The sequence below is a fragment of the Hypoxylon trugodes genome, assembly GCF_022578975.1.
Source record: "Hypoxylon trugodes strain CBS 135444 unplaced genomic scaffold F4822scaffold_8, whole genome shotgun sequence".
Taxonomy (NCBI): domain Eukaryota; kingdom Fungi; phylum Ascomycota; class Sordariomycetes; order Xylariales; family Hypoxylaceae; genus Hypoxylon; species Hypoxylon trugodes.
The window spans coordinates 1,120,477-1,134,872 of NW_026250023.1; the positions used below are offsets into that span (position 1 = coordinate 1,120,477).

Genomic DNA, 14,396 nt, shown 5'->3' on the forward strand with positions numbered 1-14,396 from the left:
TATCCACTAGAAGGGCCCCAGAGTGCTCCCTCTCCGTTAAGGACACTGACTCTTTCCTGCTCTTGCCCTCTACACTGTTCCGTCAGACCCGCTCTATTCTCGGGTGCTTTCATATAAATACCCTGCCCTCCCCCCCAGAAATCCAATCCTTTCTTCCTCCATCCTCTTCCATCTTTCAACCCACATCCTCATATTACCTTCACCCACAACCATAACTACCTAGGTAGTTCGTCGATTCTTATTTTACTTTCATACATCACTCGGGAGCCCAGCCGTTGTGCCATCATCTGGTAAACGTACACCATTTCAATCACTGGACTCATCATTATCAATTATTAAATCCATCTACAATCCACAGTTCTACGTAGGGAATCATATACCCTACTCTGAACTACTATACTATTCCAGAAGGGGACGATTTGTCGACGTCTTCCTCCATCCCACCTACACATATCACCCGTCATCCATTTTTCTAGAATTCTCTATTTCACACCCACTACTGCCACCCACCACCCACACACTATCCGCACAGTCAATTCTCCATTTTCATATTTTTATTCATCTCCTATTCAAGATGTCGGAGCCTTTCGTCTGGAGCGTCTCTCGACTCCCTATGGAGGTCCAGAGAATGATCTGGGTCCAAGTCCTCCTCGATTATCCCAATCTCACTAACCGCATCGTCCTCTTCAATGCGGAAACACGACAATTGACCCCCACCCCTCATCTAGTCTGCCCATTCCTTACCTTATGCAAGGCCAGCCGCTCGACTTACTTGGAAGTCTTCAAGCCCGTCAAGCTCGCTCTCTACCGCATGACCAAGCCTATCAAGAAGGAGGCCGACTTTGAGGACACCGATGATGAGCTCGGTGATGCCATCAACGATGATGAGAACGTCTCGGATGATGACGATGACTTCTGGGGCCGCGGCGGTGGTCGAGACACCGATGAAGAGAAAGAGGATGAAGACGAAGATGAAGAGGAGGACGAGGATGAGGACCGTGATGAGGAGCATGACGAGGAGCGCGACGAAGAGAACGGCCACGAAGCGCCTAGTGGAGAAGCCACCAATGAGTTGCCCGTTGAAGAGAATGGCAGTGTGATGCCCTTCGACGAGACTAACACTGCGGTACCTAACGAGAAGAGTGACCACGAGGCGCCCAGCGAAGGTGGTAACTCCACGGCAATTGGCACGGATGGTGACTCTACCACGCTTGTTGAGAGTAACGACACTGAGGCTTCTGCCGAGAATGGCGAAGATGAAGCAGCCGAAGTTGGCGACCATGAGATGCCAAACGAGGCTGACGAAGGCGAGGACAGCGGGATTGAGATAGCTGACGAGGAAGAAGAGGAGGAGGAATCCGACGAGGAAGTCATCGAGTTCGAATACCAAGTCCCCGATGTTGGTGGAGAGTTCTGCGGCTACCTTTACATCGAGTTTGACCAAGAGATATTCCTCAACGATATCTTCTACCGTCAGAAGTTTTACCCTCGTGAGAACCCTCCTCTGACCCCTAATTCCATCAAGTGCCTCACCGCACCTCTGGATTTCGAGCAGTGCGAACTCATGGAGAGATTCAGTAAGTCCTCGTTAATCCCCAAGCTACCTTGCCTAGACCAACTACTAATCACATTACGATTGATTTTGCTAACAATGAACTTTACAGTGGAGATTCGTATCGATATTAGCCGAGTCTATGGTCGCAATGCGAAGCCTTGGGATGAACGACAATACGTGCGCAACTTCGACATCAACGTCTACAGTGGCCTCGAGACGATCCGCAATGTCTACCAGTTCTTCGGGTTCGACGACAAGAACGAGTACGACATGGGAAAGGAACTTATGCAGTACCCTGGACGAACATTCCTCCGTCGACACAGGTTCAACACCATTTTCTACGGCGGAGATGGAAGCCCTCAAACTCTCCCCCGTCATTAAACTTGTGGATCCCGGGAAAAGCCTTACGAGATGGAACGAAAAGGAACGGATAGGAATGATTAGGAAGGAATCCAGGTGCTAGGAGTTGGAGCTATTGCTTTAAAAGGTTCATTCATGATACCATTTGCTTTTAAAAGGGCTTCATAAGGCCCAGGTTCTGTAGGAGGGGGCGATCTGTGAAGGCGACTAGAAATGCCGTCCGGTCTGCTACGTTGACATGCTTTAGCTTAGACCCAGCAGGAACGACAAACGTGTCTCTACTTTCCCAATAGATAATCTCCTTTGCCCCAGATGATGTTTCTATCTCCGTGTGTCCCTCCCCTTCAAAACAGTGATATATGAATGAACAACTTTCCTCTATCCACTCTGTACTGTGCTTCCCGTCGATAAGCTCTGCTTGTGCGCCGACTGTGGTGGATAATGGTTGGTCTTTGCTAGTGTAGTGGTGTATCACGTATGGTCCTTTCTGGGCGAGTAGAGACGCCTCGACCTGCTTCCAGGGATGACGCCATTCGCATTCTTCGCAATGACTACCAACCAAACCATCAATACGTCTTTCGTAGGTTTGATAATACGAGCTAGTAAATTTAACTTACGTGCTAGGATACCGGCTGTCGCGATAATGTTCAGCATAATTCACTGGCGCGTATCGGAACAAAGGGAGGTTTAACGCGTCAAGCCATACGATCGGACCGTCGCTTTCATTCCCATGGTCGTGCCAGTGCCATGACGGTGTGACAACTACGTCGCCTCGTCTCAGGGGCATTTTCTTACCCTCAACGGCTGTGAAACCTTCTCCATCAATGATAAAACGCGCCGCGAACGCGGTATGTCGATGTGCCGGCGCGATTTCCCCTGGCTTGACGATCTGGAGCCCACCATATATAGTATCTGTGGTGTACGGAGATTCTGCACAGGGTGATTAGAATTACCCCTTTATCTGGCGATTGGCATCTAGTGATGCTATTGCGAATTGACTAACCTAATGTTGGATTCACCAACATGAGCACCCTTCTTTCTGCTTCTTCAGCTGGGACTATCTCCGCAGCCTGCGATAGCAAAGGCAGACTTTCTGAATATTTCCAGATATAAGGTACTGCTTTTGGATTTGGCCTTGGTGGGACCATGGCATTCATCTTGGTCCATAGAGGCTCCATATTGCGCTCCGGCAAGGTTTGGAGGTATGTCTCCAACTTGGTAATTCCATTTCCATTAGTCTTACTTTGAGCCATGTTGAGGCTATTGATGCGATAGAGCTACCGGTACTTTTCTACTACTTAGACGTATTCGCTGAGGGCCATTACTGCCTTGAATCCGGCTCCTCTCTATATACAATAGCCCCATGGATTTACCCCACCATATCTATCCTACGTTCCCCACACAATTGGACCAGAATGACGTTGGTGTTGGGGATTCCGAGATGCCTCTATTCCCATTCCGATACTCCCCGCTGAGTTCGGACCGCATTGTGATTGGCTGTAATTGGGATACCGGCGCGTTGACGATTGAAGTCCACTAGATAGGGGCTGCAAATAAATATTCAATTGAAAATAGTAGAAAATGATATTCTTGACCTAATAAAGATTCTTATTTGCTATACTTGCTTATCCTAAAAATGTCGTGGTCGCGTCTCATCCGATTCATTGGCGTCGATGGCCAGGAACACTACGGCGATGTTGACATCGAGAAAGATACTGATCTACGAGAAAAATTGTCAACAAATGACTTATACGCGACAATTATCAAGGGCGAACGCCCTTTTAATCAAGCGACGAGAGAAGACCGCATTCAAGTTAAAGCCCTTCTGGATGTCCTCAGACCGGAATACGTTCCTATCATACGATGCATCGGATTGAATTACATCAAACATAGTAAGATCGTCCCAAGTTTCGTTCTATTGCTCATATATCTAACTCGAAAATAGTCCAAGAGGGTGGTCGTAAACCGCCACCTTACCCATCCGTCTTTATCAAGCCGTCTACCTCCATCGCTGGGTCAACAGAAGACATCCCAATCCCTAAAATTGCCCAAGACGGCACACTAGATTACGAAGGAGAACTGGTAAGATCCTCCCCAAAGTACCATTTAACACAATTTTCGTTCTTACGATAGAGATAGGCCATCGTAATCGGCAAGACAGGAAAGAATATCCCCGAAGCATCCGCACTGGAATATGTCGCGGGGTACACCGTCGCCAACGACGTATCAGCGCGGGGCTGGCAACGCGACCCCGCCAAAGCGGGCGGTGTGCCGCAATGGTGTTTTAGCAAGGGCTTCGATAAATTCGCACCCTTGGGTCCTATGATTGTATCCCCATCCGTTGTCGGTGCGGCAAATGATCTCCTCCTGCAGACGTTTGTAAATGGCGAGGAGAGACAAAATAGCAGTACGGGGGATCTTCTTTTTGGTGTTGAGAAGATCGTTAGCTTTTGCAGTCAGGGCACGACTCTGGAGGCAGGTACTGTTATTCTGACGGGAACTCCGTCGGGAGTTGCGATGGGAATGAAAGAGCCGAAGTACTTGAACGATGGGGATATTGTCGAGGTTAGGATATCGCAGTTGGGTGGCGTTAGGAATAAGATGGCATTTGAGTAATACATTAACAAGTTTACATGTCAATTCATTAAATTATTCAATTTGTGTTGGTAGGCTCCGTTGGTTAATACATAATCCCGCCTGGCATGCTGTTGAGCCATTGATAATTGTCGATATCAAATCCAAAGCTGTCGGCGTCGAAGCCTATACCATCCAATGATATCTGGGGGTTTATGTTGAAAGCTTCGTCGGGAGAAAATGTCTGATTATCGACGTGGTCTCCGGTAGTGACGGTCGTGTCGCTCGGTCCGTGAAATACCTTGGACGATAAAATTTGTAAAGCGGCCACACAACGGCGCGCAGATACGCCAAATCTTTCGTGCGATTGGAGGATTGAGATAGCCCGATTCCAAGGTTCCGATATGCTAGAACATGTGAACCTTTCACGACGAAGTCTTGCTGCTAGGAGGACGGTAGCGGCAGTATAGACGTAGAAGATTCGGTACCACCATGCAGGGAGCAATCCAATACTGTCATCATCTCTCTGGTGCTCGCTAGTAACTAAAATCAACTTCTGAGCTGCAGCAACACATTCCAAGGCGCATTGCTCTATCATTCGATCGGAAAGGGTCTCCTCAGTAGATGACTTCTCCCTATTGTCTTGAGACAAGCAGAATTCTGCAAGTATTGGTCGGAGAAGGAGTATGCGGGCATGTAAGAGTCTAGGAAGTTAATATCGTTCTCCTATATTAATGACTACTTGCGAGTAGTGGCATACCTAATACGTATTATGACGGCTTGTCTATGTGCTATGGGATCTTCAAGGTTAACTGAAGATGGGAAATTCTTTTCAATCCTGTTGAGGGAACTATCAAGTTTTAGAGCGGTTATGAGATTATCTGTCATAATATACGAATTTTGTAAAGCGGGGGTTTTATCCTTGGCTGCTGAATCCGTGGAATAAAGCTTTAAGATAATCTGATTGATTATCTCGTATAGTTCAAGGGAATTTGCGAAAAATGGTAAGTGCTTTGATTGTTCCTGGAGAGGAACAGCCGAAGCAAGATGACTGGATATCATCGTGGGTCTACCATGGGTAACTGATATCATACTGCGTGGAAATATGTTAGATTCTGTATTTGAGGAGGATTTCATGCTGAACCTTGACTTGCCGATCCATGAGAATACATCCATGCCATAGCCTTCTAAGCAGTCCTCCAGTTCTTGGATTCCTAGGCGCTATAGACGTCTCCGGTAAATGGAGGCCGAGACCTTGTGCGATTCTAATGGCAGTCCCGACTACCATCCAAGTCTGGTGAGGATTGTTGGTACTTTGAAGATATTGGCTTAGGATCAAGAGGTATTGTATTAGTTCGATAGAACCCGTGTCCCAAATATCAAGTCGTAGAAGACCTTGGGCTCTATTGAAGAATGTCTTACATGTATGCTCTCTCTGTTCTGTATCTAACGTCTCTTGTAATTGTGTAGATAGGGCTAGGATAATATTAAGGGTGGCCATGAAGGTTCGCTCGTTAACCTGTTCAAGTGTACCATTGAATACACTCTGATATGCAGATTCGAAGTCTTCCTTATCTAAAAAGGGGTAAAGGGGGTCGACATAACGCCAGTATACACCTAAAAGATGGTCTGCTAGCCTGCGCGGGGGTAGAACATAATCTGTTCCTCCCATGAGGGGTAGTGACGGATCTCCCCTCGTAGGAGCAGTCGTAATCAATGTTCGACCAAGCGTATTACTCACTTCACATGAGGTCGTTAGGCCTAATCGTGTATCGATAGCGGCCCGAATCTGGCTCGTAAAGGAACTAGCACTACTGCTGCCAAAGTACTCTCGCGTGCTTTCGCCATCTTCAATTACCGTAGTCATTGAATCAACTTCAGTAATTGTAGTTGGCGGTGACGTAGTTGGAACGTTTGGGGAGAAACCGCAAATGGTAGGATCCCGCATATGAAGCGGCCTAGATGGAACCGACGGCGCCTCAGGTGAATGTTCATGGCGAGGAGTTGCCCTTACGCCAATGGCTTTTTCATTCGTATAGTCATCACAGCTATTTCTAGAGGCCCCTTCTCTTGTGGGCAAAGCAATATCTTGCGTCGTACTTGAACTCGAATGCGTATTATTTGAACTATAATTGCAGAAACTGATGGAATTGATCCGCTTTAAGCAGTTTCCGCATGCTACATAACATATTATCAGCGACTTGGTTGAACATAGTCGGAATTTATTTGTCCTATAGACAGTCCTGGCAGACTTGACTCTCAACATATCAAAATGATTAGAGAGAGCCCAGCCGAAGCTTTACTCACATGGACGAATTCCATCGCATTTGACCTTCCTCGCGCGACACGTATCACAGGCGACACTTATTTTTAGCCGCTTTCGGCGTGGAATAGGTGGTTCGACGGCTACGTCAATGGAACTGGGTTCAGTGCTGTGAGCTTGGGCCATCATGATATTGTAAGGTAGCGATTAGAATTTCGGAACGACTAGTAACATAGAACTATGGGGATCTGAAATCATCGGAAGACCGAAGAATAATATTATTGATAGGAAGACAAGGGAATTTCATTCCGAAGATGCCTCCGGGCACGTAACCGAAATTCTCCTATCCAGGAGCCGAACCAATCACAGACTGATCCGAGACACCCCGCATATCCGCTTTCCTATCCCGGCACTAAACTACATCTGATTGGATGTTTGAGATGCATGTGGGCAGCCACGTTTATGCAGCCACCCGAGATACCCCGCACCCCGCTAGTTCCCCCCTATTTAAGTGCTTTCGTAAGTTCAACACCCCGATCTATACCTTTCTTGCTTCCTTCCATTGAGCCATTCCTTCTTGAGGCGGTATCCACGAGGGTCGGTTTCGAACGAAAATCTCGGATGTTGGCTTCAAATTTAAACTGCACGATGATTTAGTGATACTAGTAGGCCTGATGGGTTTGGATTACTCATTTACGCACCCGTTCTCAAGAATACTAGTTCTAATTAACAGAAAATCTCCTTTTGATGACTCGGGAACTGTCCACAGAGGACATCCGCAAGTTGCGCAAAACGCCTTCTCTTTCGGAGAGCCACTTGATGTGTCCGTAAGAGTGTACCTGGAGATCGAGTTCACCTTTCCAGTTATTTCTATAGCCCCGGCAGGGAACTTGGCGATCTATGCTTCGAATCAGATAAGCTAGCTCTAATGAGATAACGAATAAACTTACCACCTGGTTAGTACCACCGGCTCCTTTACTGCAATGGGTACAAAAGCAGGAGAGAACTGCCTTTGGCTCGGCCGAAATCGTCATACGAATATCGCCACATAAACAAGAACCATTGTAGGTAGCCGACATTTCCACGGTATGTTTGGAATGGCGGCAATATCAAAATGAAGCTTCTATGATTCGACGAACGAATAGGTCTAAAGGACGAACGGATTGGTAATTTGAATAAACCAATAGGTGGTTATATACCTCCAAGCTCCTGTCTATTGTATGAACTATTAGAGCCCCAAATGAAGTAGCGCCGGGAAGATCCCTTTTTCGGAAGGAAAATCATTAGTTGCGCTACTGAGGTAGTCGGAAAGCCTTGCCCTTTCGTAGCATATCAAAAGCCGTTCGCCGGTGGTCTAGCGTACCTAGTACATACTACGGTAGCTTGTCTATGCACGACGGGATCTTCGAAATTGCCTTAGGGTGTAGACTCGAAATAAGGTAGATAGCCTTCCTCGATTTTATCGAGGAAACCTATCAGAGTTTAGGGCTACTATGAAATGATTTACTTTAGTACAGAAAATCCTGTCCCAAATTCCATTCTAGGAAAAAATTTAGGAAATTGAAATTGAAATTGAAACAAATTATTCTAATCTAGAAACCCATTAACTCTTATCCTCCACATAAGGAAAAGTCTCGACCTCTAGTTTACTCAAGTACGTTCACCACTCATAGACTAACTCTTAGAAGGCTCAGGCAGATCCCAATTGGTACTACTAGGACAACAACCCCCACACCATAAGCACCCACGACGACTCCCTAGGTTATCCGTAGACATCAATCTCTGCTTTGGTCTGTTTGCTCATTTGGCCGGGAGTTATCGTCGGATAATCCATTATCCTCCGTATCGTGATTCGGCATCGGACTCTGTTCGTCCTTACCCTCCAAGACCAAATGCCAAAGCGTTGCTCAACCTCTTCCTTTGTAGTCCCAGGCGGTCCCCATCCAAACTAGAACTTGCAAGTTTCTGGAAAGACCGCCTTAGCGTCTTCGATAGTCTCCCACTGTCTATCCCCGTCTTTGTACATATACTCTAGTACATTCCCACCCGCTAATAGCGCTAGCACGCTTGCCACGCTAATAGGGCTTCGCGGTAGTGGCTTTCCGTGGTCCTAGGATCCAGCCCAGTACAGAAGAATCAACGTGATTAGTAGTAGCGCCTGGATTACACGCGTGGACGCTTCGTCTTGCATAAGTCGGTTCCTTCCGTATGGGTTTGTAGCTGTGCCCGTGTAAAATCCAGTATTGTTTTCAGCGAGATTGGATAACGATGGGAAAACCGACCCCGACGTATCGCTTGAGACATTAACACGGAGATGTTCATTGTACCACTGGGCGGCGATGATTCCGTGCTGGAATATGATGGCATCTCTAACAACTTCAACCTGTGTGGGATCACTCATCGCGGAGAGGGGAATAGCGTATCGGGAAGTGACGAGCTGTTCAAAGAATGCATCGAATACTGTGATATTACTGTCCGGTGGGATAGATTCCAACGATGCGTATAAATAGTTCGTCATAAAAACGCCAATTTCATAAGTTGTACTAAAAATCGTAATTTCAGCCGGAGCTGGTCGTGACGTCGATTCGATCGGCGCGGGTGGGTGCGCTTGGTCGAGTTGAAGTCGAGGCGTTATGAACGACATGTTAACGTCTACAGTTTCGAGTGTATCGTTGCAACCTAGAGCCGAAGCCGATACTGTAGTCGAGTCAGGGAGTCAACGGAAAAGAAGTATAGTGCAATGATACTAAGTATAGTGGCAGAGAGAAGCGTCCACAGATAATGAACATATGTATCGCTTTGAACGTCTCCTAAGCCCTGAAAATGGAGTGACTTCTGTAGCGTAATCTCTAAGGTAACTATACATCCTATAATCAGGCCGTATACCGAGATTCGCGAAATAGGTTTCAGAACGAGTGGGTAGGTAAAATCGGGATTCCTAGCTGATTCAACGAGGCCATTACTTTCTCTTACAGCCTTGTTGGTCGTCGTTGAGCGGTTAGTTCTAATGGAATTGCAACGCACTGTACCGCTATTTTCTCGGCCATTAACTTTGGAGCCGAGAACTCTCTTATTTGTTGCCCCTAGCCTGTACGGAAACGCCGATGCCGTTGGGCGATCAACAAGGGTGGCGGTCGCCAATATAGATCCAGGCTCTACTGAGCGAGGTATTTTCCTTGGTGTTATCATGAATGATGATAGGAGCATCAACATGGCAAGCATCATTATACTAGCCATCATCTGGCAGGCCATTGGTTGAACTAACAAACGATCCGTACTTCTTAAAGCGGTAGCAGTTGATGTGATATTGGCTGTCTCCATGAGTGACCGGAAACGAAACGCCGCGTATTTTAGATAGTAATTGTTTAGTAAAGTTTCTAGGGTCGTGGTATTCAATAGAGAAGGGAAGTTCAATTTCGAGCCTCTATAGGCATCTAGGATAAATAGAGCGTTGGGTCCTGTGGTCGTATTGGTTGTGATTCTCAAGTTAATCGGTATATTTTCGAGTTTGTCGTAGTCAAAAGGATTGGAAAGGCCTTGGATTACATCCCAAGCATGGATACCTTCGAAACGTCTTGAAGACCTGCCTCTGTGCCGAGAAACACTTATTACCTCCGTGCCATCCCGAAAGACGTCGACCGATTCTATCCCGTAAAACGGATACTATAGACGAGGATCGATCTAGGGAGACCTCAAACTCTTCAATTAACCCCGATCGGTTCCGATATGTCGTTTTAGTTTCGTTTACAACTCTGGGACGTATCTTGACGGAGTAAAAAACAAGACGCTTATGATCCAAATTCGCGGAACCACAATGCCCAGGAGTAAGTCCATCTACTGGTACTAAGTCCACCAAAGACTCTGCAACGGTTGTAGTATTCGGGTTACATCCCATAGCTATGTTGATAGGCATAGGATTGGTAGGTATTCCCTTGACGCAATCCCCATGCTTAACGAATAAGGTTTGATTCTGATGGAGAAACCCATTCTCAGGAGTACCGCAATATATGCCATCCAATTGAACCGTGTCAATAGTCGCAGGGGTGAAATTAAACCCAAAATACATGCCATTTACTGTCACGTTCAACTCCTTGATTCCCGGCTTTACGAATTCGAACGTCTGATAAGCAAATCGATCCGAAAAGCCGTTCGGGTAAGATAAAATGCCGTGAGTCAATCCCTCGACACTATAGGCGGGGAGATTCGATGGACTCTTGAGACGACTTGGGTTATTGATAAACTGGCTTGTTAATGTTATTGGTACTGCGTAATCCGTTATTTCCACTTGTGAGAGCGTGAATAGACCTGTAGAAAATACGACCAAAGTGGTGAGTAGTAGCGATATAGTCGCACTCGCAGCTACTGGCCAGTCTCGACGCTTGAATGCCCTGTGAAGCACCTGCGGTGGATAGTCGTCAAGATAATCGACTAGTAGAGATTCTCGGCCGATACACCCGGGACTATCACGTAGCCACGGTGCCGCTATCTTAGCATCGTAGTCGACACGGTTCCAGAAGGCGTGTATCAATGTTAGGATCGCAGTCGGCCCGTATGTCCATAAATAGCGAAGATTCGAAGAGCTTTCGGTTAGGCCTTGATGTTTCCGAGATAGAGTAAAGAGAATTTCGAGTGATATCAGCATAGCGCCAAACAAAATCGCGAAGGCGACGAACACAGGCCTCCTCGAGTAGAGAGGTAGCCATGGTTGACGTTGCTTTGCCGAAAGTTCCGTCTCTTCAGCTGAAGAATCCAATAACGCGTAAGAACTCCTGCTGGCAGGTTTGTCATTCGCAAATTGACGATGCGGAAATCCGTGGGAATTAATGTTTGTTTGTTGCGGTAGATCGGCGTGACCCTGGCTAACTTGATCATCCGTTCGGTTTGAGGTGTAAACATCGCCACCGTCGCCATTAATGGCCGTGTAATATTCAGTATTGTTGTTGACATTGTTGCATTCTGGGTTTGACGTCCGCTGAGTTAGATTGTGGAATTGATACATAGATGCACCGCCCTTCTTAGTTTTCATTGTAATTCCAGTTCCCCTGGATACCCAGGCAGATATCCTTTTAAACGAATTTAATTGGCTAAGTGAGGTTTTGCTTGCATTTCAACACTGTGAGGTTTCATGGATTAGTATCTGAGAACTTCACAGGGTTATTATAATTACCTAAGTAGCGATGGATCTTAGAAGCTAGATATGTTTATGAATACCTTGGTAGGCCGTGAACCCTTCCAATCTAACGGCACAATTTCCTAATATTTGACGTGGGTAGTACTGCAGCAAAGCATTCCGCCTATGTATAGGTATGTTCTGGCTAAAATTTTTCTAACTAAGAGATGGGGGCGGTACAGCTCCCATATTCCGAGGGTATTGGAGACGTCGTCGCAGTCTTAAAAATAGGGGCTTAGACTCAACCAAAGGGATAAAGGTGCGCATACTCGTACGGATATCGCGACTTCTCCATAGTGAGGGTAGTATCCTACTATATGGATGGCATGGTAACACAAGCGGTGTAAAACTTATATGACCGGCGAGGTCAGACCTACGCACGCCAGTAGGATTCTGTTCGTCGTATCCGAGTGCATACATCACCCCTAGAGTGACCCCTATTGGGTGTATTTATATCTATGCATGAGCAGGATGGGGCAGATAGCGGCCTTTTGTTACTCAAAGGCTTTGGGCCTTATCCAATAAGGGGCATTTCGAAACGTCTCGCGGTGTCCGATGTTGCATTAACCCAAATATATTCAGCCCAATTTTCAATGGGGAGGTCATCGTGTACCCGGAGGTTCGCTCCTACTGGAGAACCCTTGTCTAAGAAGGCAGAAATAGTTAATATAGGCGGATAGGGCTATATAATATTAGAAATAAATTGAAACCGTTGGGGTTTGATGAGATAGGTTGACGCAATATAGGGAATGGGGGCTTAAATCAGCATTTACGACCCGCGGATGGAGCCAATTTATATCAAACGCCCCCCCCCACGCAAGAGGCTGGGTCGAAGATTCGAAGGAGAGTTTCCCCCCTCCGTCAGTTAAGCTACATGATTGTGTATAGTAACAGAAAAGACAGTTCGCATTTGTTCAAAATTACTTATAATCACCAATAAATTAACTACCTAGGGTATACTAACGATATCTATCTGCACCGGCTTTCAGTATCATTCTAAATAGTTCAATGTCGTTCCTTGCATCAACAGCACTGGTTTTCGTCGACTTCCCTTCAATGACACAGCTGTAAAGTTCTTGCAGTTCCAACGTATACGCATCTTCATAAGTTCTTCTCACCCTTCGTTCTTGAAAACCTGCGCTGCCAACTTTCTCTTTCACGATCATGAGTGTCGGGAGCCCCTTGATGTAAGGCGTGTCGAATTCAACCCGAACGATTTTGTCTGAGGAATATACTTCGATATGAGCGTCGAATTCAGGAACATTAATTATTCCCGACTCGTAGGTTACAGGGAAATTCCCGTAGTCGAAGAGAACACTGTAAATACCGGGAAAAGTGAGCATTGCCCCCGAGACACCTTTGGGCATGCCGATAATTTCGCGCATAGCCGATAGATCGTGCGTTCCAAGACTATCAAGGTCAGCTAGGCTTCCCAGTATATTATTTGATGGACGTACCCTCCAAGAACTCGCAACATCCTCCTTGATTCAGGGGTAATTGGAACCCCGAATTCCTTTTCTAGCGCTTGCTGATGAATGTCATCTTCGCGACTTAATCGATCCTTGGTGTCGGCTTCAGTAAAGTCGCTGAACTTCTGGGGAAACGTTCCGGATTGGTCAACGAAGACCGAGTTAGGGCCGATTATATCTCTAACACGAGCGTATAGGATCTTGTCGAAGCCACCGACTTCTTGCACGGCGTCGACAAAGGCCGAAGCAAACCGGCGCATCGTGCCGACGAAGACTTTACCGTTAGAGGCCTTCTCCGCCTCTACAAGTCTGTCGAGATCTCGGAAGGTGACTGCGACCGGCTTCTCGATCAAACAGTATTTGTTGTGTTTAAGCGCGAGGATCCCGTGTTCTACGTGGTAGGCGTCTGCATTGGCAATTAAGACAACATCGACTTCATCGGAGGAACATAATTCTTCGGGATTTGTAGTAGTTTTCGGAGTGGCACCATTGACCTTCTTTGAGCAGTGTGCGAGTGCATCCTTCGAGATATCGCAGAGGTATGTCGTTCGGAATAGATGCGATAGGAAATTGATGTTTGGGATATGAGCAACCTGGGCTATCTCGCCGCAACCGATAATACCAACTCGAAGAACGCGTCGTGCGTCGCCATTGAGAGTAGCCATTTCGGTTAATCAGAACTCTAATCGCGTAGGATACTGAGAAATATGTGATTCCACGATCTACGAAGTTGGTACACAAGGAGGGGAATGATATATGGTACCTAATGAAGCCCGGGAAGCTCAATGCTCGTCCTCCACCCACCCCTACTCCTTCTGGAGCTACCCTAGTTCACGGGGTCATTGCCCCACCTCACAGAATATTAGGGTATCAATAGTGTGGGTTATGTTGTGAGCGCCGATACTCCCCGCTGTGATTCTCCGGGGAGTATCGGCAAGATATTAGCACCATTCACCTGGATGGCTAACCGAAATTATGGAACTACCATGTAGCATTATGAACCCC

The 14,396-nt window shown here is 46.7% G+C and overlaps 7 protein-coding genes across 7 annotated transcripts; 2 read left to right on the forward strand and 5 right to left on the reverse strand.

Annotated features, from left to right (window-relative positions):
• Positions 1–511: 511 nt before the first annotated feature.
• F4822DRAFT_445438 (uncharacterized protein) lies at positions 512–1,972 on the forward strand. The gene is made up of 2 exons (XM_051463377.1): positions 512–1,577; positions 1,665–1,972. The coding sequence occupies exons 1-2, from the start codon at positions 575–577 to the stop codon at positions 1,934–1,936; spliced, it is 1,275 nt and encodes a 424-aa protein (XP_051311247.1). The 5' UTR covers positions 512–574; the 3' UTR covers positions 1,937–1,972.
• An 87-nt stretch (positions 1,973–2,059) lies between these two features.
• Positions 2,060–3,207, reverse strand: F4822DRAFT_413118 (gentisate 1,2-dioxygenase). The gene is made up of 3 exons (XM_051459021.1): positions 2,919–3,207; positions 2,533–2,845; positions 2,060–2,466 (listed from the first exon to the last, which is right to left on the reverse strand). Exons 1-3 carry the CDS (start codon positions 3,166–3,168, stop codon positions 2,067–2,069), a joined length of 963 nt encoding a protein of 320 aa, XP_051311248.1. The 5' UTR covers positions 3,169–3,207; the 3' UTR covers positions 2,060–2,066.
• A 344-nt stretch (positions 3,208–3,551) lies between these two features.
• F4822DRAFT_445440 (uncharacterized protein) lies at positions 3,552–4,531 on the forward strand (the record flags this gene model as incomplete). The annotated part of the gene is made up of 3 exons (XM_051463378.1): positions 3,552–3,807; positions 3,861–3,997; positions 4,055–4,531. 3 exons carry the CDS (start codon positions 3,552–3,554, stop codon positions 4,529–4,531), a joined length of 870 nt encoding a protein of 289 aa, XP_051311249.1.
• A 64-nt stretch (positions 4,532–4,595) lies between these two features.
• F4822DRAFT_445442 (uncharacterized protein) lies at positions 4,596–5,583 on the reverse strand (the record flags this gene model as incomplete). Its single annotated transcript, XM_051463379.1, has 2 exons — positions 4,596–5,193; positions 5,250–5,583. Coding segments are annotated over 2 exons (932 nt in total), but the record flags the coding sequence as incomplete, so codon positions are not given.
• Positions 5,584–5,597: 14 nt separating this feature from the next.
• On the reverse strand, positions 5,598–6,938 carry F4822DRAFT_445444 (fungal-specific transcription factor domain-containing protein; the record flags this gene model as incomplete). The annotated part of the gene is made up of 2 exons (XM_051463380.1): positions 5,598–6,667; positions 6,797–6,938. The coding sequence occupies 2 exons, from the start codon at positions 6,936–6,938 to the stop codon at positions 5,598–5,600; spliced, it is 1,212 nt and encodes a 403-aa protein (XP_051311251.1).
• Positions 6,939–8,862: 1,924 nt separating this feature from the next.
• F4822DRAFT_432330 (uncharacterized protein) lies at positions 8,863–11,778 on the reverse strand (the record flags this gene model as incomplete). The annotated part of the gene is made up of 3 exons (XM_051461633.1): positions 8,863–9,449; positions 9,500–10,315; positions 10,365–11,778. The coding sequence occupies 3 exons, from the start codon at positions 11,776–11,778 to the stop codon at positions 8,863–8,865; spliced, it is 2,817 nt and encodes a 938-aa protein (XP_051311252.1).
• Positions 11,779–12,853: 1,075 nt separating this feature from the next.
• F4822DRAFT_413120 (uncharacterized protein) lies at positions 12,854–14,210 on the reverse strand. The gene is made up of 2 exons (XM_051459022.1): positions 13,380–14,210; positions 12,854–13,332 (listed from the first exon to the last, which is right to left on the reverse strand). Exons 1-2 carry the CDS (start codon positions 14,054–14,056, stop codon positions 12,882–12,884), a joined length of 1,128 nt encoding a protein of 375 aa, XP_051311253.1. The 5' UTR covers positions 14,057–14,210; the 3' UTR covers positions 12,854–12,881.
• Positions 14,211–14,396: the final 186 nt, after the last annotated feature.

Coding starts and splice junctions, on each gene's coding strand:
- F4822DRAFT_445438 (XM_051463377.1), top strand. CDS start 575: ATGTCGGAGCCTTTCGTCTGGAGCGTCTCTCGACTCCCTATGGAGGTC. Junction 1,578..1,664: donor CGAACTCATGGAGAGATTCA/GTAAGTCCTCGT, acceptor TGAACTTTACAG/TGGAGATTCGTATCGATATT.
- F4822DRAFT_413118 (XM_051459021.1), bottom strand. CDS start 3,168: ATGGCTCAAAGTAAGACTAATGGAAATGGAATTACCAAGTTGGAGACA. Junction 2,846..2,918: donor GTTGGTGAATCCAACATTAG/GTTAGTCAATTC, acceptor CACCCTGTGCAG/AATCTCCGTACACCACAGAT. Junction 2,467..2,532: donor GACAGCCGGTATCCTAGCAC/GTAAGTTAAATT, acceptor TTTGGTTGGTAG/TCATTGCGAAGAATGCGAAT.
- F4822DRAFT_413120 (XM_051459022.1), bottom strand. CDS start 14,056: ATGGCTACTCTCAATGGCGACGCACGACGCGTTCTTCGAGTTGGTATT. Junction 13,333..13,379: donor ATGTTGCGAGTTCTTGGAGG/GTACGTCCATCA, acceptor TGACCTTGATAG/TCTTGGAACGCACGATCTAT.